This window comes from Heterocephalus glaber, unplaced genomic scaffold (genome assembly GCF_053883595.1).
Source record: "Heterocephalus glaber isolate CG9 unplaced genomic scaffold, H.glaber_assembly_v1.0 deba00000546, whole genome shotgun sequence".
Lineage (NCBI taxonomy): Eukaryota > Metazoa > Chordata > Mammalia > Rodentia > Bathyergidae > Heterocephalus > Heterocephalus glaber.
In genome coordinates, this window is record NW_028258147.1 from 18,928,598 (window position 1) to 18,950,724 (window position 22,127).

General features: G+C 42.8%; 1 protein-coding gene across 2 annotated transcripts; it reads right to left on the reverse strand.

Moving 5' to 3' along the window:
• Positions 1-18,423: 18,423 nt before the first annotated feature.
• On the reverse strand, positions 18,424-20,658 carry LOC101710906 (uncharacterized). 2 transcript variants are annotated; one of them, XM_087204610.1, is made up of 3 exons: positions 20,534-20,658; positions 19,264-20,356; positions 18,424-18,843 (listed from the first exon to the last, which is right to left on the reverse strand). In XM_087204610.1, exons 2-3 carry the CDS (start codon positions 20,314-20,316, stop codon positions 18,538-18,540), a joined length of 1,359 nt encoding a protein of 452 aa, XP_087060736.1. In that variant the 5' UTR covers positions 20,317-20,356; positions 20,534-20,658; the 3' UTR covers positions 18,424-18,537. The 2 variants fall into 2 exon arrangements, with proteins under 2 accessions (XP_087060736.1, XP_087060735.1); XM_087204609.1 differs by having other exon boundaries at positions 18,424-18,846.
• Positions 20,659-22,127: the final 1,469 nt, after the last annotated feature.

Below are 22,127 nucleotides of genomic sequence, written 5' to 3' on the forward strand. Positions count from 1 at the left end.
TGCTTATTTACACATATGAAATCCTAACATGAGGCAAACAAGGAGTATTGAGGAAGCTGAAAATCTACACAATCAGGATTTACAAACATATTTTTTAAATTGCAAATTTAGAATTGTTTTCACAAGTGTGCAAAGTGTCTGGGAGATGTGAAAGGCCTTCCGAGGTTTACTTTGACTGGGCTGGAGGACAAGGGGAGCCTGGAATGTGGCACTCTGGGGAAGTAGAGGGGAAACTAGAGTGAGCAGAATGAGGAAAGGACATTTTCCCTTACTCTGGGCCTCACAGAAAAGGGAAACTGGATTTATCAGCCTGAGTGAGTGAAACTGCCACTGCCCGGATGAGAGTCTTGGAGTTAGAGCAAGCCCTTGCACCAGTGCAGGCAGAAGTGCTAGCAGCCCAAAAGATCTTTCACTCGAGGTTGACACAAATCTTACAAACTTGGAAATCCATGCCCAAATCAGGAAAGAGGTGTCTGGGGACCAAAACTAAGATGCAGAATGAAGTCTAGTAGGACATTGGAAGCAAGATGATGATTAAAAAACATTGTTGGTCAAGTATCTGAGAGAGAAGTTTGTGGTTGTATTTTGGAATTTATCTTTAAAAAAAGTTTGCTTTGTGGCTGGGGAGGTAAACTCAGTGGTGAAGCACATGTTTAGTGTGATTATGAAGCACTGGGTTTGCTGTAAAAATGCTGTAGGGGAAATAAATAAGGAATGATATGATAAATAGGGGAGACAGGCCCTTCAAGGTGGAAAGCCTCTCTGTGGAATGGTATTTAAGCAGAGGACTGATGGGTAAAGTGAGTCAGCCAAGTGATTTGGCTGGGAGCAAGAAGAAGAACTGCAAAGGGAGGAAACAAGTCAGGTTCGGAATCACACCACAATAACACTAAGCCTACTAAGTCATTTTCCCTTGTAGCTGACTGTGGAAGTGGAAAGATGAGCAGCTATAGAGGAATGGTGTGTGTTGGGGAAATGAGTAGACTTCAGTTCACATGGAGCAAACCTCCCAAGATCACTTGTGGCCCATATGAATATTCAATGATATTTTCTTTTGCCTCTTTTTACTTAATTTCTACCAAACACATTTCTGGTTTGTTGTTGTTGCTGCTGCTTTATTGTTTTTTGAGACAGGGTTTCACTATGTGGTTTAAGCTGGACTTGAACTCACTATGTAGCCCAGGCTGGCCTCAAACTTGCAGCAACCCTTCTGCCTCTGCCTCCTGAGTTCTGGGATGTGTGCCACCACACCTGGCTGGAAACACATTTCTGACAACTTTCCTTCTTCTTCCAAATACCCCTTTTCCACTTTGTTCTTTCTTGTAAGGAGCCTTAGACATTATCTAGACCAGCTGCTTCCAAACTTGACAATTTAGAATTGTGTGTGTGTTTGGTTTCTGGTTAAAAGCAGAGTCTTCAGGTTTTAGATGGGTTGCAGGTACCTATCTTTTGAAGCACTCCTGTGATTCTAACGCTGTAGATTTAGTACCCTTATCTTAACCAAAAATTCTCAAAATTATTCAGCAAAACATTTGTTTTAGGAGATCTCAGTGCTCCAGGAATAAAAGATTCTTTGGTCAAATAAGCTTGAGAAACAGGCTCAGATTATTCTCATGGCATTTCACAAACCAACCTAGGATATTGAAGATTCTGCATTTTTTCTAATAGCTAAACAAATAGAATTATTTGTGAAAGTGAAAAAAATTTTTAAATTTCACTCAGGATAATTTTCCCTAAACAATGTGTGTGTGTGTGTGTGTGTGTGTGTGTGTGTGTGTGTAAGAGAGAGAGAGAGAGACAGAGAGAGACACACCGAGAGTGAGAGACAGAGAGAGGGGGAAGAGAGAGAGACAGAGACAGAGAAAGGGATAAAGAGATATGTAGGGAAAGATGCATCTGGGTTGAAGAAGGTAGCCCCAGAGAGGACATGTAGTTCTAGTTGCAGGTAAAGCTGTTACAGACCCCACACCTGGTTCTGAACTCCTTCTCTACACCAGCTGTTCACATGCCTTTCTTCAAGGCTCTATCTGAGACCTCTATGCAGTCTCTTAAATTTACATCTCAAGAATAAATTGAGCCTATCCCACATGTCTAGCTGTTTATAAAACAATCCACCTGGATGGCCCAGGCTTGCTTTCTAGATCAGAAAACAAAATTCCTGTTCCTGCCTAGGTTCTCAGTGTGGGTTTTCTTTTCAAGTTACTCATTTGCGTTAGTGAAGGCTATTGTCCTAGTGATGTAACTTCACAACCTTGTAGTAATCTTTGATTTCTCATTGGAGATTCAATTCTGTTACCAATTATGCTAGAGTCTCTCAGAGTTATTTTTTTCTTCCTATTTTTATTGTTAATGACTATTTTTTTTGTCCTCCTTACTTTACACATAGATTATTTCAATTGTCACCTATTAGAATTTTTCCCTTCATGGAGTCTCTCCCCCATTTTATCTTGTCCCTCTGCCAAGTTGCTTAAGAATCTACACAGTTCCATTATGATCTATTGGATGAAAGGGGGAAGTTTATAAGCTCCTCTAGTAACTAGTTCCATTTATTAAGTCAGTTTCTTCTTTCCCTTTCTCCCAATTGCATTTGGTAGTTGTGACATGCTTTGTTATACAGTATTAAGTTTCCTTTTGTGTCTCCCTAAACCCTTCTCAAGTTCAAATGAAACCTATTTAGACCAGTAATTCTTAAATTTTAGTTCATGTTAGATTCTCTGGTGGGCTTGAAATACAGACTACTAGTCTCCCTACCCAAAGTCCTTGAGTCATTATGCATCAATGATTTGCATTTCTAGCAAGTTCTCACATCAACATGCTGCTGACCAGGATGCCGCTGATCAGGATGCTGGTCAGGAATCACCCTTTGAGAATCACTGACTTAGAACAATAGGTCTCAGCCCTGAGTTTTTCTTTGGAATGTCCTGGTATAGTAGATGCTGGGATCCTCTGCTTAGATGGCCCTGCCAGGACTGAAAACATATTTCCCTCAGCTGCTGGTTGTGTTGGTTGTTGGTAGCTCACAGTTGAATTCATCTGAGATGTCTTGTACATACCTGTGTAACTGCCACACAGATCCAGATTTAAAACCTCAGACATGTCTAGCTTTCTAGAATGTTTTGCTATGCCTATTTTTAGTCAAGCCACTAAAAGGGGTTATCTTAAAGTCATAAAGAAGTTTGCCTATTCCTGAATTTTTTTTTTTTTTTTGGTACCAGGGATCGAACTTGGGACCTTGTGCTTGTGAGGCAGGCACTGGAACCACTGAGCTAAATCCCCGGCCCCACCTATTCCTGAATTTTTAAACAATCACATCAGTTATATATTTCTTTTATCCCCCCGCCCCATCTCTTTACTGACACCTAAGATTCTAAGATCTACTTATGCCTGGGAGCCACCCCAGGCCAATTAAGCCAGGGTTATGGATATAATAAAATAAAGCTTTTCAAGTGGTTCTAATGTGCAGCTAGTTGAGAACCAGATGACACAGACTCTGAAGGTGGAGATGGTTAAGTTATGTTTCTTCATTTATATAGCCCAGGACCAATTGCCTGACACTGTACTTGATAAATACTGATGGCATTTGATGGATTTGATTCATTTTTTCTGGGGTCCTCTCATATTCTATCTTCTCCATAAAACTCTTTCTCAGTTTATCAATCACAATAGAACTTTTATATTACTTTGTCCTAATAAGTGTTTTTCAATTGTCTTATATATTTATATCTTCTCTCCCTACCCAATTTCTAAAGCTGTTAAGGTAAAATACATTTTAGGGGAGCCCTTATTCTTTCTCCTGTTTCTAGAGGTAGATTCAGTTCTAATCTCAGAAAAGAACAATGTCTTAGTCTGTTTGAATTGCCATAACAAAATGCTATAGACTGGAAAGCTTATGTGCCACAGAAATTTCTCACAGTTCCAGAGGCTGAGAAGTCCGGGATCAAGGCACAGGCAGAGTCAGGTGCTTGGCAAGGGCTTCTTAGTTCATAGATGGTGACTTCTTCATTCATAGATAGTGCCTACAACCTGTGTCCACACCTGGTGGAAGAGTTTAGCCAGCTCTCGGTATATGGATACTGATCCCATTAATAAGGGCTCCACTTTCATAATCTAATCACTTCCTAAAGGTCCCACACCCTAAAAACCCTTACTTTTGGGGTTAGGATTACAAAATATGAATTTGACAGGGATATAAATATTGAGACCATATTAAACAGTTTGTAATAGTATTTCTACCTCTTCTCTTCTGTATCCCCTCTTCTAGAGGTAAATAACATGCTGTTAAAATGGAGTGAGAACAATAGACAATGTGATACAAGACAGTGGGATCTTTTGACCTAGAGATGGTACAAATCGGAATAGGGCAAATACTGCAGACATATACACTATTGTGCAGACAAAGCCAGACTGGTGGAAGGAGCTTCAGCCAAATTGGGTGTTTGGCTGAAGGGAGAAAACAGTTGATAGAGAGAGTGACCAGGCTGCTACTCACAGAGCAATGAGAGCAGTAGGTTTTTGATTTGCTGGAATGGGATAAAGTCTGATAATTTTCATTGGCCAGGGTATGGTTTCAAAACATGTTTTTTCTTGTGACAGATAGGTCACTGAGTGGTCACAGTCAACTAGTCCTAGAGGCTGTTGAATTTCCTTGTATCTGGTAATATCCTGTGCAAAACACCCCAGCCTTGTACTTGGTGGTCTAACAGGTGGTCAACTTTGCTCGGGAACCACTGCAGCTGGGGTTATCATCTTGCATAAATGTCCTGGTCTTATGATGGGGTTGAAAGACTTTTAGTGCTTGGGCTACTGAAAAAGCACAAGGGTGAGGTAGAAAAAAAACACAGGCAATGGGCCGAATTAACCCTGTATCAGTCTCGGACAAAATATTTCTTTCTTTCTTTTTTTTTTTGGTACCGGGGATTGAACTCGGGTCCTTCTGCTTGCGAGGCAGGCGGCAGAACCAGTGAGCTAGATCCCTGGCCATGGACAAAATATTTCTTACATGATCAACATAGCTATGTGCAGAGCTGAGTAGAATCTGATTCTAAGGTTAAGTCGGCAAAGAGAACAGACACAATGTGTTACTTTCCTCTCATTGCTGAGACAAAACACTCAACTCCCAAAGTTAAAGGGGAAAAGGTTTATTTGGCTTACAGTTTGTAGAGGTTTCAGTCCATAATCGGCTAGCTCCAAGGCAGGATGGCAGAAGGGCAACAGCTCATGGAGGCAGAAGACAGCAAAAGCAACAAGAGACTTTAACAGTGTCTTTCTGCCCCTTTTATTTCATCCAGACTACAGGGATTAAGGTAGTGCCAAACCAATCACTTATGTGGTTTAGTAATCACATGCCCTTTACTCCCAGCACCACACACGGTAGATTCAACCACCTCAGAAAAAGCATGAGACTTTGGGGGGATATCTAGACACAAGCCATAACATTCTGCCCCTGGCCCCCCAAAGACTCGTGCATATCCCTTTATACAAAAAAAAGCATTTAGTCCATCTCCAAGAGTTGCCAAAGTCCTAACAGTTTTAGCACTGCTGAAAAGTCCAAGTCCGAAGCCTCCTCTGAGATTTAAGGCAAATTCTTAGTTGTGAGTCCCTGCAGAAATGAAAAGAGTTAAACACTTCCAACATTCAATGGCACAAGATAGACATTTTCATTCCAAAAGTTACAAATGGGGATACAAAGGAATGGAACCAGGGCAAGTCCAAAATCCAGCAGAGCAAACATTAAATCCCACAGTTCCACTTCTAGCATACCCAGGAATCTGTGGCAAGTTGGGAACTCCTAAGGTATTGGGTGGCTTCACCCCTATGACACTTCAGATGGTTGAGGCTTCAAAGGTGGAGCCCTTCTTTTTGTGATGCCCTCAGGCCATCTTTTCTAGTCTCCTGTTCCTTCCGAGCAATCAAGATCTCCTCTGCGCTATCTTTGCAGTCCACAACCTTACTGGAGCTTCCCTTTTGGACAAACTCAAAACATTTTAAATCATCCTGCTGGGCTTTTTTCTTTTGATTCTCAACATACATCTGGCTAAAAGCCCCCAATAGCAGCCATGCCATGGCCTCAACATTAGCCTGCCTTGAAATTTCTTCCATGAGATTAATTAGTCTGCCACCCTTAATCTCAGTCTCAGGCAAAGCCTCTGGATGAGCTCCATACACTGCTGACAATGCAGACAAACTTTCTGCCAAGACATAACACACATTGTCTGGAGTCCAGCAGCCAATGCAGTCCTTCTTCCCAGCAGAACCACCCCCCGCAGCTTGGTCTTTACCAGCTTTCTGGTCTTCTGAGCTCTGACCAGAACTTTGCATACAGAACAGCCTAAGGGATTCCAGCTCTGCTTCTTCAGCCAGTATCTCTGAACCTTTCCTAACTCTTTCCCTTCCCACAGGCCAGTTTCAAAGGATTTTGAGCTTCATGGCCAGGTAATGTCACAATAACGAGCCCACTTCTCTGGTACCAAATTCCTGTGTTAGTTACTTTCCTCTCATTGCTGAGTTAAAATACCCAAAAGCCAAAGTTAAAGGGGAAAAGGTTTATTTGGCTTACAGTTTGTAGAGGTTTCAGTCCATAATTGGCTGACTCCAAGGCAGGGTGGCAGAGGGGCAACAGTTCATGGCAGTGGAAGACAGCAAAAGCAACCAGAGACCTTAACAGTGTCTTCCTGCCTCTTTTATCTCATTCAGACTACTTAGGGCAAGTAACACACATCCTTAATCCTAGTGCCCTTGGGCCTAGCCCCGCCATGAGTCAATCACACACTCGTAGATTCAGCCACCTCTGAGAAAGCACAAGGGTTCTGGTGCTGGTGGGGGATCCAAACACAAACCACAACACACAATATGAAGACAGAAATGCCAAGTCTTTTATACAGTTTTAGTCATCTATCAGATCTCTGTAGGCCCAAGTGAAGAGTGAAGAGTCAGCATTTTCAGCAAAAGCAGCCTTAATGTTTCTGGGGAGTAACCCAGGCAACTGCTATCACAACCTATATGTCAGAGGTGTTATCCACACCAAAGGTAGTAGGAAATTAATAATGTATTGTCTAGCTGTGTGACCTCCACAATTAGTGATTTTAAGTTGATAAAGAGAAACAGGGTAGAGGGCTTATTTAGGTTTTTTCTTGGTAACAATTTCTCATTTTATGCAAACATTTTGTTGTTCTCTGTGTATTTTTTTTAAAAGAGGGTCTAATAACAAGATTTTGAATCATGTCATGCCCCAGGGTTTAAAAATGTACTGCACCTAGGAGCTTATTTGTCATCTCAGCCTTCTGTCCCACCACTACCCCACTATGGCAATCCCTGTTTTGGTCTCACTCCATGCACAGTGAAAACCAGGATTCTGTGTACCCTCTCTCTTCTCCTGCCTGTTGCACATATTGATAAGAAGATTCCAGGCTATTCACTTGGCCTCTGAGTTGATGTAGTTGATCTATTTAATTAGCTAACTATATTTCCCTATCTGCAACTGGTTGGGAAAGTTATATTCATGCAGATCCAGAACAGAGCCTAACCCCAGGTGAGTTATTTGATCTATTTTGACAACAGTTCAGTGTACCAAAGGATGATGTGACAATACGCAGTGTTAAAAATAGAATGACAATGCTGGGGATTTAGCTCAGTGGTTCCGATGCCTGCCTTGCAAGCACAAGGACCCGAGTTCGAGTTCAATCCCCGGTACCAAAAAAACCCGAAACAGAACAAAAACAGAATGACAAGCTGGGTGTGGTACTGCATACTTATAATCCCAGAAGTCTGGGAGGCCAAGGCAAGAGAATCACAAATTTGAGCCCAGCCTGGGCAACTGAGTGACTTAGAGAGACCTTATCTCCAAATTTAAAAAGGGGTGCGTACGTAGGGCTGTGTGAAGGCCTTGGGTTCAATCCTCCCCAAAGGAATGAAAAACTGAGTTGTTGATTACTAACCATAATAAGGGAAGCAAAATCTCTCTGAGAAGGCTGCAAATATATACAAGATTTCTGTGGAAAAGTGGAGTTCAAGGATTAGTAGAGTTTGAGAAGCCTAAGGGCTTTGGTATCATCTACAGAAGTGTTACACGGATGAGACTGTTGACTGGTTGTCACTTGAGGGGAGGGGAGCCTTTGATTTGCTGACTTTCAGTAGGGTTGATGCTGATTGGTTAACTTATCAGAGCTTTTTCTGAATGTTGTTTGCTGGGATGTCTATGAAACTATCACCCTTTTTCTAGGGATATGGGAATTTATTTCATTTTGTCATTTAGCTTCATCAACAATAAAGATGACACTTTCATTTTACCAATTTCAAGTCCATGTGCACATTTCTGAAACTGGGTAGAAGCTAGAGAGAGATGGTAGCTGTGATAGATACACCCAAATCCTTCCAGACAGGGAGGATTAGGGCTGAAACTGGGAATGTTACAGATGGGAGGAATTCAGGAGTGTCTTCAGTTTAGAGGGTTTTCAAACATTCTACAGCAATGAAACCACCTTTTTAAGAAGAAAACTTAGTGTAACTAAAGTACAGTTGTGCCTCAGTTTACGAACTTAATTTGTTTTACAATTTGGGAGAAGATGGCTGCTATTGTGTTTGTGTAGGGAACATGGCTGTGGTTGTGTCTGTCATCCACTGTGGAGTTTGAAAATGGAAGCAAAATTTTGCTGAATGCTTTTGTTTGAACTGAAGTATTAGTGTACTAGACACTAGTCTACTTTCATTTTATGTAGGACATAGGGAGAAAGCAGGCATTTGGTCTTATACCCTGATGAAGATGGTTTATTGGAAGCTGTTCTTTGGTATCTCACGATGGTCTACATTGATTGTGGCTCTACCATGGACCCCAGGTCACTTTGCAGCTTGTGGCGTCCTTATAGAGCTGTGCACAGCCCTAGTGGGATGCAGTCCCCTCACCCTGGGTCTAGATAAAGGAAGAGAATGTGATGCTGGTAATTATTGATTCTACTCTGCTTTCCTATCAGTCTCTGAAGCATCATTATACCAGGTAGCCAGGTGTTTAGGCTTAGAACACAGGTAGGAAAACATAAAAGAATCTTTCCCCAAGTCAATGGGAAAAGCACCATGGAAAGAAACACCTTCGGAGAAGGATCCCTTGCATTCTGTCTGATTCCTTCCTAGCTTCCGGCCCTCATATTACCCCTGCCTTTCTCTTCTTTTTAAGGAAATCCAAGTTACCTTCAAGCACTGATTTGCTCCAGGGTCTACCTTTTGTCTCTGCAGCTCTCAGTTCCCTACATCTGAATCATTTGGCTTAACCTCCTGCAACACACACTTTTTGATGTATGTAAGTCACCCGAAATTTTATAAAAACACAGACAATTCAGCAGATCTAAGGAGAAGCCCATCTTGTGGACCTGAGAGCATAGTTTGAGTAGAAAGTTTTGTGACATTCTCAGGTTAGGAATTCATCAGGGTAAACAAGGAAGACTGCTGGCAGGATCAAGTTGACAACATACTGTAGTAGGGATTTAGCATCAGAGAGAAGCCTATGCTGGATTTGCGGGTCTTCCCATCTATCAGGTCCAGTTTATGACCTGTTACTGCTGTGTGTTGCAGGCATGAGGACTGTATTATGACATTAGGATGCTATAGGCAGACTTATCTCATGGATCATTTCCTCCCTGGACAAATATTAAAAATTATATTTTATGCTGGGTGTGGTGGCACATAACTGTAATCCCAGCTACCTGAGAGGCTGAGGCAGGAGAGTTGCAAGTTTAAGATCAGACTGGGCAACTTACTGAGACCCTCTCGCAAATTAGAATGGCTGGAGATGTAAAATGGCAGTGGTAGTAGAATGCCCTTGGGTTCAATCCCCAGTACTGCAATATATATAATCAGCTTTCTAATTATGTATAATCTTCTGATGTGTGTGTGTATTTTTTTTTCATGATTTTAACAGAAATGAAAGTTAAAGCATTTTCATGGGTCCCTGAAAATATTGTGTGCTCTAAGCACCTTGATTAGTGGAGAAGTCAATCATGGTGGGCCTGCCTGTTGGGGTAAATTCATACATCTGCCTCAAGAAAAGTACTTCTCAGAGAGGGTGCTGTGTAAATTACCAAGAAGGATAAAATATTTTCTTTAACTGCCTTGAATCTGCAAAGCACATACCTTTTTGTAGCACTACATTAATAGTCAGCACAAGAATTAATTTAATGTATTCATTCCCCTTCCTGTTGCTTGCCAAGTTGCATTCATTTGGATTTGTCATGAATGAAAGGAAAGGGTATAATATTTTAATAGCAGAACCTGTAATTACAAAAAGAGGGGCTTTGAGCTTCTTCTTCAAGAAGAAGTTGATTACGTTTTGAGTTGAGGGCCTATAGTTCTGGCCCCTTTCCATCTACAGGTACTTTATTCCTACAGTTGCAATAATACATAAAACAGATGCAGGTGGAGCTGCTGTGGTTGAAATAGGGGCTGGGTGCTCCTGGGAGGCCTCAGACATCTCTGAGGAACAAATACTAGGGCTCCACAGAGCTCAGTTTGTGAGGTACCAAGCGAATCCGCAACCCCCACCACCACACCAAGAAATCAGAGGCGTGGTGGTGTCTTCTGCTTTTTAAATCATACATTTTGATGTATTTGCAGGTACACTTGCCTATTAACGAGATACTTGGCTGCCTCCCAGACAGAATGGTGACTCACATTGTTCCTCTCAATGATTTTGATCCCAGAACCACACCTTGATTTCCTGGAGGAAAGAAAATAAAAGCCAGAATGGAATTGCTGAGGCAAACAGTGTCCTTCCTAGTCCCCAGAAAGAAATACATAATAACAACACAAAGTTACTTAAAACAACTTGGGTTAAGCTCAGTTCTAAACACCTGACATGTGTTGCCTCTCTACACTTCACAGCAGTGCTATGAGGTGGTGACATCTTATGTGTGCACCAGGCACAGAGAGTTCCAGTAACTTGTCCATGGTCTCTGCTTACTCAGTTGTGAAGCAATAGCACTGGTCTAGTCCAGTGGTGGCCAACCTGTGACTGTGACACGCATGCCAGCAGCGGGGTGTTTATATCACTGAAAGGTCTAAAAGTTTGCCATCACTGAGTTTGTCTGCCCCTGTGATTGGGTTCTTAACCCCTCTTTGATGAAGATAGCTCTAAAAGTTTCCATCCCAACTACTCTAGAGATTTCTTTTTTTCTTTCCTTTTTCTCTTTGGTTCTGCTACCTTTCTAAGCAGCAGAGAAATCTGCAACAACCTTGTATACATTCCTTGAGTATTGATACTGCTCACCTCACAGAATCCATCTGCAGACAAGAACTTTAGGTCACAATCCAAGTTGCTCCCCATTTTGTCCTTATAGAGAATAAACTGTGGGGGCTGGCGATTTAGCTCAGTGGTTCTGGTGCCTGCCTCGAAAGCGCAAGGTCCGGAGTTCAATCCCTGGTACCAAAAAAAGCCAAAACAAAACACTACATGGAGAATAAACCGTGGTGCAGAACTATCTTTAGTACTCAGAGTGGAGCTGAGGATAAAAGTCCACATAAACATACACTCTCTACAGTTGGGCAGGGACAAAGCGGTGGCCCAGTTAGCCATCATTTCCTGGGAATTGTCAAAGTAACTCACCCCATGAAGCTGACATCACTGTGTTTGCTGATCTTAGTCTGGGTTGCATCTGATTCACTGGTTTCATCTCCACCAGCAAGAAACTGGTGTATCATTGTGTGTACAGATACTCCCAACCCTATGCCGTTTTCTTTCTCATCAATATTCCTCCGGGTTTGTTTTTTGACTTTGTCCTGTCTTAAGTTTATCTTGTAGTGCTTCTAAAAAATTGTGTTTTTATAGCTTGGCGTTTTTGCCTTGCACAGTTTTTTTAAAAAATGCTTTTATTAATTGTGAAAAATACCAGACATAAACTGAAGGTGTGGCAGAATGAAGGACTTTGTCCCAGATACTGATAGTGTTGCTAGCAGAAGCTTTCAGTCATCATCCGCTCCTGTGGATAGCTTCAGCTGAAGACAGCTGGTTTGCCTAAGGTCAAAAGCCTTGGGGATGGCCTGTGGGCAAACAACTCAGGATATTAGTGCATGAAGACTCCTCCCCTATCACCAAATCAGGACAATTTAAGGGGATGTCCTAGCTCTAAGACTCCTGTACCCTTGCTGGAGACCTCCACTGAGATGAAATTGCAGATCAGTTTCATTCTCTACGCAACACTGATGCTTTCTGTAACTCCAAGAACACTCTCAAGTAAAGCTCTTGCATGATGATCTCCATCCCAAGTTCCCAGGAACCCAATGTGTACCATGTACAAAATACTTTATATCATTGAAAGAGTAATAAACATTCATGTACATATCCAGATATAGGCTATTTTACCAGTACTTTGAAGCCCACTGTGTGCCGCCTCCCTCTACTGCATACCCTTCCCTGTCCTTATCGTCACCTGATGTAACTACTCTCCTGAATTTTGTGGCGATAATAGTTTTGTTTTATATTTTTATCTCATCTCTATAGTCATTCTTTTTTTTTTGGTACTGGGGATCAAACGCAGGTCCTTGTGCTTGCACAGCAGGTGGCGAAACTACTGAGCTAAATCCCCAGCCCACTATAGGCACTGTTATACAACACATTTTTTGTATTTTTTGAACTTTAAAAATCCATCCCCACATTATATATCTTGTGGTAATCAATCATCTCCTTTAGCATTTTAACCTTAAGTTAGCATGGAAGCTGGCACAAATATTTGTTTTCCTTTTTAAAATTTTTTTTCACAATACAGATTTCTCCCTCACAGCCTTCAGGAAGACTCAATCCTGCTGATGCTTTGATTTGTGACTTCAAGTTTTCAGAACTGTGAGACAGTACATTCTGTTGTTTAAGCCACTTGGCTTGTAGTACTTTATTGCAGCAGCCCTAGCAAAAGAATACACTCTCCCATCTTCTCTTTCCCCTTCTGTCTGTATGTTCTCTGGGCTGAACTACAGGGGAAAAGGAGGAATAGCAGGAAAGTTATGTCCTGAGATCACCAATATTAGATCATAGGAGCTAGTCTAAAAATATTGGACAATTTTTCAAAGTAAGTCCACATTAAGAACTGAGAGAATCATGTACTTATTGACCTTTTCAGTTCTGTGGAAATAATCACTAAGAGAGGCAGCAAAAATGAAAAACAGAAGAGTTTGGATGACAGAACTGGGCTGGGATGAGTTGTGGATGGACAGGACTACGTCAGATGTCACTGACGTAGTCAACTCCATGCAGTTGGGAGCAGGCAGCACAGTTGTGGGGCAGATGCTGGGCAATGGGGGTTGATGGTGAGAAGGAAAAAATTCACACTCTGGCAGGTGGGAACTCAGCTGGGAGAACCAGGAGAGGCAAGGTGAGTTTCAGACGGTGCAGCGAGAGGTTGACAAAGCAAGGACTTTGAACTGAGGAAAGAATGGATGTCTTCTCCACTAAAGTATCCTTTTCTGATCTATGTGAGCACATTTGGTTAATTACAGCAGCACTGATCTACCCTTGAAACACTTCTAATATGTATACATATGTGTTTGTATTATGTATCATGCATTCAATCTATACATAATGGATGGGTTATAGATGTGTTATGTACATGTATAATACATGTGCTTTATACATAGCAGTGTTTTCTCAAATATTTGTATATAAGTATTCTGAATGCCAAAGGAGTGTAACCAAGAGCCTGGAAATGTACTTAAAAATTTGTGTCCTAACATGTATTTTTAAGCTTTACCATTCACCTCTTCTTACAACTTCTACCTATCCAGGCATCTAGTACAATTGCTGTGTGGCTTCATGCACTTGGCACCTTGCTACGGGCCCCAGGGTGAGAAACAGACACATATGGATTAGGAAGAACTTAATTTTTTTAGGGCCTTCTGAGAGACTTACAATGAAAAACTGGGACCTGGGTAATAAGAAAAGGGATATTATATATAATCTGAAACTATGCTATCGTGTTATTTTCCTAGTTTACATTTATTTTTGATGGATATTTCTCACAGGAATCTGAGCAATATAATGGTCAGGCCAGGTCAGGAAGGAAGTAAATATGTAGGTAATTTGTAAAAAAATAAACTGTTGCCAGGTGTGGAGAGAATGCCTGTAGTCACAGCACTTGGAAGGCTGAGGTAGGAAAGTTGCTGTGAGTTCAAGGCCAGCTTGGGCTACATAGTGTATTCAAGGTCAGTTATACTTGTCTCAAAAACAAAACAAAACAAAACAAAACAAAAACCTGTTTATTTTAGAATATTTTTAGCTTTACAGAAAAATTATGAGGCTAGTACAATGTTCCTACATGCCTGATACCCTATTTCCCAACTTATTTACATCGTGCATTAATATGGTATATTTGTCTCAATTAATAAACTTATATTGGTATATTATTATTTTTTGATACATTATTATTAATTAAAATCTATACTTTATTCAGATTTCCTATTTTTATTTTAGTTCCTTTTCTCTTCCACAGTTTTCTCTAGAACACAACATTATATTTAGTCCTCATGTCTCCTTAGTTTTCCTTGGCCGTGGCAGTTTTTTAGCCTTTCCTTGCTCTTGATGACCTTGGTGGTTTGGGGAAGTATTGGTCAGATTTTGTGGACTGTCCCACAGTTGGGGCTTGTCTGGTATTTTCCCCATGATTAAACTGAGGTTATGGGTTTTAGAGAGGAAAACCACAGAGGTCACCAGCCATTTCCACTTCATCAAGTTCAGGGACATGCTACCAACATGACTTACAGTGGTTGAGGTTGATCTGGATCATCGGGAAGTGTTTGTCAGATTTCTCCACTGGAAAGTTCCCACTCTTTCCCCTTTTCCATACTGTACCCCTTGAAAGGAAATACTGGTGTTCAGGCCACATTTAAAGAGTGGGGAGTTATGCTCAATTTCTTTGGCGGAGGAGCAGCTATCAAATTATTTGGAATTCTCCTGTATAGGGGATTTGTGCGTTCTTTTTTTTACATTAGTGTTGATTTATAGTTATTTTATATTTTAAGTTATAACTTGATACTACTCTATTTTGTTGCTCAAATTGTTCTAGCTTTGGCCACTAGGAACTCTTTCAGTTGGGTCTTCTGTCCTCTGCTATTGTCTGTATATGTGTGTATGTGTACTAGCATTTTCCTACTTTCTGGCCCCACGAGATGCTCCAGACTCATCTCAGTTGGTATTTTCAGAACAAACCACAAGAACATGAAGTATCTTCCTTTCAACATCTTCTTAGTTACTCTATTTCCAAGGACTATCTTGTTTATTTCCGGTGCAATCCTAAATGTGTGAGTTAAAGACCTACAAAAATCCGCATAATGAAATACCCACAATAATGAATTATTTTTCTCGGGGAAAAAGTAAGAAACAAGATGAACACACCTGTACTTACCCCGCCGCCATGTTCCCCCACTACTTGTCCGGCTGCGATGGAGGCAGCGGTGGGCGGGGCGCGCAGACGGGACCCTCCCTCGCGAGCTCCCTCCTTCGCCCCCTCCGCCTCCTGCAGCTACCTGGCTCTCCCTCGGGGAGGGTCCTATTGCCGAATTTTGACAGCTCGGTGCTTAGCGTGCAGCTCAGTGGTAGAGGGTGTGCTTAGCATGAGTAAGGCTCTGGTTTCATCCCCAGTACCTCGAAATCTAGACAAATTCGCTTTTTCTTTAATCACGCCTGGTGGTGAGTTATTACTGGAAACTTGCAAGAAAATAAATCCCAGACTTGGCTTACATTAAAAACATTTCTTTCTTGCTTTACTGTTAATTAATTTTCATGCATGTGAGAAGTAATTAATTTTTAAAAATGTATTTAATTGTGTAAGTACATATTTGAGGTGTATAATGACCACATTTATCATTGGGGACTGTTTGTGTACATAACACACCTTAATTAGTTTTTGTCCTCTTCCCCTCCACTCCCTCCAACCCTTCTTCCCCTTATTTACAAAAGCTCTATTTCTACTTTTTCCCTTCAATTTTTTTGTTTTTTCTCTAAATCCCCTTTCCCTTCCTTTGCTCCTCCTCCCCTCGTCTCTTGTTCTCTTCCCATTTGAAAAGTTCTTGCTACTTCTTAGTATCTATGAGAGAGGTTATTGATTTTCACAGATAGAGTAGACCACTGGGTTAGTTTTTATTTTCAGAGCTTCTTAAGGAATGTTAGCACTCCGAATTTGAAAAACAATCGCCTTTTAGACAGGAGGAAAGCTTACTGGGTCTGTCAACTCTTTATTCTTTTGGTGACTCCCAAAGGTATAGGAATGATTTCTGCAAATTGTTGTGTGAATCCTGTCTGCATGCGAGTATCCAGCTGCTCTGCCTGTCTGGGGGACTGCAGTTCTGTGAGCCCATCAGCTGTCTAACGCTGTAGAGCACCCATGATCTGCAGTCCTTGTGGAGGGTGCAGCCTTGTGGTGCGGTTTCTGTTGGCCAGGTGAGGAGGAGAGGCAGTGTTAGAAAGAGTCCCCACTTGAGGGTGTGCTGGCCAGCCCTGCAAGGCACCCCTTCCCGCAAGATGCTGTGGAGATGGTTAGCGAGACCTTTACCTGTGCAAACAGGGTTTGTCCCTGTCCAAGGCAGTTCGTTTTTCTGCTCCTCACTGCTGCAGTAGGGACAGCAAATTCTGCCCCTTGGGAAGAAGGGAGGTGAAAGAGAGGTCAACAGGAAAGTATCCGTGGTGCATGGTACTGGATGTTGTGCCAGGGAAAGGCCCAAGGGGTGCTCCTCACTTCTTTCCCCAAGGTAGGAAACAATTTTCCCTAGAGAAGTAGAAGCTTATTTCCAGAGTTTATTGCTGACCCAGAGAAGGTGCTGAGACACTAGCAGATTGCTGTGATCCTGGGGAACAAATGATTGATAGAAATTCCTTCCCTGTGTTGTTCTATGCGATCATATAGAAAGCTGTAGGACAGCAAAGACAATTTGAATTCTGAGGCCATTTTTGTCTTAAATGAATGTAACATTACAAGTGAAATGATAAAAGCAGTGTTGTTTTAAAATTTCAATAGCCAAAGGATAGGGTCAAGTTCATAGTTTTAAAAAAACCTGAAAGGAACTTGTCCATTGTCCAAATCCACACTTTTCACAAGTCAAAACAAAGGTGCAGGGAGGTAGAGGCTGGCATTTGCCCAGAATGCATGAGGCTGTGGCTTTGAACCCCAGCACCATCAAATATAATAAATAAATAAATAAACAAACATGAAAAAGGTGTTGGGGATAAAGTGTCTCTTTAAGAGCAGTGGCTGCTCTAAAGGTAGCCCGTATGTCTGTAACCACAAACTGCATCTACTGGAGTGCTCAAGTGAACATACAGCCTCAGAAGAAACCATTTGCAGATTCAGTTTCAGGACAAATCCTCAAGTTTTCTTCTAGGATTACTGACATTCCTGTGTGAACTCTGAACCTCAGATTTTGGTGGCACCCTAATTGTGGACTTCCAGCCTCCAGAACAGTGAAAATAAATGTTTCTACATCCATCTAGTGATTGTCACCCAAGGCAACAAAAACTAAGGCCCACTTGGTATTAGGTAGGAAAATGAATCCTAAAGCCACCCTTAGGCTGCAGCAGTTGTGTGTGTGTGTGTGTGTGTGTGTGTGTGTGTTTGGCAGTGGAATTGAGTCAGAGACCTCACCCAACCACTGAGCTCTATCCCCAGCCCCTTTTCTATTTTAATCAGAGAGGGGTTGCCACGAATTTTCCTTGGACTCGGATCCCCCTCCTTATCCTCCAGAGTAGCTGGGATTGCAGGAGTGTGCCACTGGGCATGGCTGAGATTGCACTACTACTAGGTCTGTGTAATACTTTTGTTGTTCATCTCCTTATTTATGGAAAGTAACAAATATTAGGGGAGGAAGCAGGAACATTTTTATGTAAGCAATAAATAGTTTGACATCTGTAGGCCCAAGAGATGGGTTACTGTGGTGTTTTGGCCAAAGCAGCCTTTGAGTCCGTCTGCCTCAGAGTGAACACAAATCCTGAGCAATGGGTTAAAGTAACAGGATTGCGGCTGTTGTCTTACTCTATGGTGGCTCTGAGTGTCTCATGCCACGCCCCCCCCCCAAGACTTTCTCCTCCTTCATCTTAAGGAGAAATGGATGAAGATCTTTGTTGTTTTTAGGAGTCACCAAGATGCCAGAAGAAGCCTGGTGCCCCGGGACCATGAGAATTGCCTTCTGCAGGCCCCAAACACTGTCAACTGGAGTCATCTTCCTGAGTGACTGGATCTTCACTGCCGCTTGCTCAGGCCCTGGAAGATCACCCCAAAGCACACCACCCTGGTTGTGCTGCTGCTTTCTAAACCTGGGGATGTGAGTTAGTGAAAAAACAGGATGAAATCCCTGAAAGAGATAAAGTCAATGAGATTGAAGAAAACCTGGGCAGCAGGAGAGAAAGGAGAGAAGCAGCACACTTTCTCTTCAAGAAGCACCATGCTACCTGCAAGTTGCAGAGAATACATTTCAGTCCTCTGCATGGCTCCTTTCAGCCTGCATCGAGAAGATGTGCTGGAGGAAGCAGATACAGAGAACAAGAATCTTTATTTTATTAAAAACAATAAAACTGTAGAACTATAGAAGTGGGGCCAACATCACACCACTTAGTGTGCTTAGTGGACGGGGTGTGGGGAATAAATCTCTGAGGGTTCTTTTGGGGTGGGTTTCCTTGGAGGTGGGAAGACTTTTCTTGGTTGGGGTTGCTGGTGGGCTGCTGACCATCACTCTCCTCCCCAGACACGTGAGGACTCTTTTCCGGAGCCGGCGGAAGGCCTGCCTCCAATTCACACAGGTTATGGTTTGTGTGTCAGATCCAGTGTCGTCCTCCTCTGACTCCCCAGAGGAGACCGAGGAGGACCACTCAGTGCTGATCTTCAGCATCTGCTGAGAAAAGGACAATGAGTTAGACAAGTCTAACCTCCCAGCAGTGCAGCCAGTGTTGACTCACTTATGGAACTCAGTTCCTTTTACTAGAAGTAGCCCAACTGTAAATGGCCAATTTCAAAGTCAACACTGAAGCAGAGACCCTCCAAAAACTTTTTTTGTTATTGTTTGTTTGTGGGCATAATGATTTGCCTTTGTCTTTCTTTCTACCCTCCATCTCTCTTTCAGTGCTCCTTGGTGTTTTCCCTACATCTCCTCTCTGACTCCTCTTTTTCCTGTCTTCCTCCCCCTGCGGATCCTGTCAGACACCTGGGGTCCAGCCCTGCTTCACAGAAGGTGTGTTGACCCAACACTGTCTAACCTAGCACCTATCCTGGTCCTGTCCCATCCTCTCCCGGGAGGCAGCTCTGTGCTCACCTCAGCAGGTTCATCTTCTGGGAGCATCGCTGGCATCTCTGGGACTTGGGTGACTTCTGTATTTCCTAGTGGTTTACAGGCAGGCAGGTCCTCACATGTACACTGTTCTTCACACAGGACCTGAGCTGGATGAGGAGGGGATCTGCTGCCCAGCTGGAAGTTTTCCTCAGGTGGATCTCGGAGCTGGAGGGCATCGTCTTTGTCATAGCCATGGCTTTGTTTATCAGCGTCCTGAGGCTCTTCATTGATTTGTATTTCTTCCTTCTCCTTGTGACTCTCACTGTTCTGTTTTCCCTTGTCCTCAGTGGAATCAGGTAGCCTGGTGTCATCAGATCGTTCATACACCTGGATTTGTGCATAAAGCTCCACATACTCTTTTTTATTACTCTCCATGTCTTTGTTGTTCTTGATCTCCACGTCCTTTTTTTCTTGTTCAGTTGATCCCATTAGCAAGCCTTCATCTTGGTTTTCACCATTTTCAATTTGTTTATCAGCTTCCTTATCCTCATCCTCACTGCTTTTGCTTTCCTCCTTTCTCTCCTCCTTGTTCCTCTCTTCTGCTGCTTGTTCCTGGGTGAGTTTAGGACTGACAGGCTGAATTACTGGCCAGCCAGCCACGTGGTCAATCCGTTGCCCCCTGAATGTTGAATTCTTGTTTATCTGCTGGTCATTGTCAGTAACAATTTGATCAGCTCCTGCTCCTTTGCTGTCTGAGTCTGTGTCCTCATCCTCTTCAACGCCAGTATTTGGTGCACACACCAGGTTGGGGTTGTCCTTAGTGCGAGAGTTGTGGCCCATGTATCTTCCTAGACTTTGTGTGTCCTCTGGTTCTTCCACAGGGGGGAGGTTGTTGATTGAAGAACCCACAACACATCCTTCATAGAAGGTTGTCGTCTCCCGGCGACAGATGTAACCTCTGAAGGGGGTTTTGGTCTTTTGGTGAAAGGTGTGGGAATTAGGGAGATCACCCCTTGAGAGGCTCTCTGGGGAATTTATTTTCATATGAGACTTCTCTGAGTCTGAGCAGTCACTTCTGGGGTTTGGGTTCGCCATGAAATTATAGTTGTATTCTGTCTCCCGTCAAGTTCTGAGGCTTCAGAAGAAGAAAATGAAGAAAAGATGTTGGGGGAGAAGAACAGAGTCATGTACTTAAGTAATAAAAGAAGAATGTGTGGTCAGGCGCACGCGCGCACACACACACACACACACACACACACACACGCACACTCTCTTTCCTAGTCTTCAGAGCCCTGCCCTGGTGGCTGCTCACCTGAATGATAAGCTCTCAATCTTGAGTCTTGACAAGGAGATGTGAGAAATGCTTCAGTTTGAGTCTCTGTGGCCAAGAGAAAATAGAATTCTGTGGTCTGTGGCTGTTATTACCATGGCAATATCATAAACAAGTCATGAGGCGAGATAGGAAAGAAAGGAAATAGGGGCAGCAGACCACTTTCTGCTAAAGTATGCTGTACACACACTGTTCAGGCAAAAGAACACTTCTTTTGTTGCAGAAGCATGAATGACATCAGGTAGCTTCCTTCTTTTATTGTGGAGTCTAAGATGATCCATGTATCGGGGAATTCACAGCCTTTTTGAGGAGATACAAATCAAGTGACTGGTAGAGGCCAGGGTGTACTTGCAGCAGAAGAGCTCACAAATAATATCATGAGAAGGCTTAAAAATGCACCTCATGCAGGCAGGCTTTGAGTAGGCAGGAGACCAGGACTAACCTCCTGGGATGAGGCCTTGGATTGGCAAAGTTATGAGGGAGTAGAAGGGAGGCAGGCATGGTGGCACAGGCCTATCATCTCAGCTCTTCAGGGGATGAGGAAGGAGGATGGTAAGTTCAGGCCTGCCTAGGCCATGTAGGGAGACCTGGGCTCAAAACAAAACCAAAGACCACAGAAGAGAAGAGGTAGTAGGCATGTGGGGGAACCCTTTTTGGTGTCCACTAATTTCAGGCCTGTCTGTCATTATATTTCTGTATGTCAGACCTATGGATGTAAGTTCAGACATACAGTATGTTGGAGTCTTAGGACTGCTAAATTGATTTCCAGAAAGTTATATCCATTTACATGATCATCATCCTACCAGCTAATGGCATACATAGCCTACCTTTTCCTATGATGCTATAGCTATTAAATGGGTGTGGGAGAGCGTGTGGGCACACAGACTGGAGTGCCCTGCCCTGATGGCTGTTTACCTGATAGATAATTTCAAAAAGTCTTCAGTCCTGAACAGGTGAACTGAGAAGTGCTTCAGGGTTTTGACTCTCTGTGGCCAAGAGAAAACATAAGCATGTGCTCTGTGAGTATGGGTTAACATGGCAACATGGGAACCCAGTTATAACAGAAGATGGAAAAGGGGAAAAAGGGTTAGAAGACTGAAGGATCTATGCTCATGTTTCCAAATCACTCTGTGCCCAGACATGCAGGACAAAGACTGTTTCTCCTGTTGGCAGAAGCATGAACGCCATGGGGGTGGCTTCCTTTTGGTGTGCAGTCTAAGACAATCCATGTCCTGGCAAATTTAGAGCTTCTTTGAAGAGCTAGCAATCAAGGGACTGACTAGTAGAGGACAGGGTGTAAATATAGCAGAATTCACAAATAATGTCATGAGAGGAGGTAGATGGGGACTTCAAGTAGCCACCCTGGGAGTGGAGAGGAGAGCAGGACTAACCTGGGAGACAGACGCCTTCCAATGTGAAAGCTTTTGGAGGAAGGGCCGGAAGTGGCTCAGTGGTTCTGCTACCTGCCTTGCAAGTGCAGGGTCCTGAGTTTGATCCCTGGTGCCAAAAAACAAGCAAACAAAAACCCCAAAAGCTTATGGAGGAAGTGGTAGAGATACAGACACAGGGGCACATG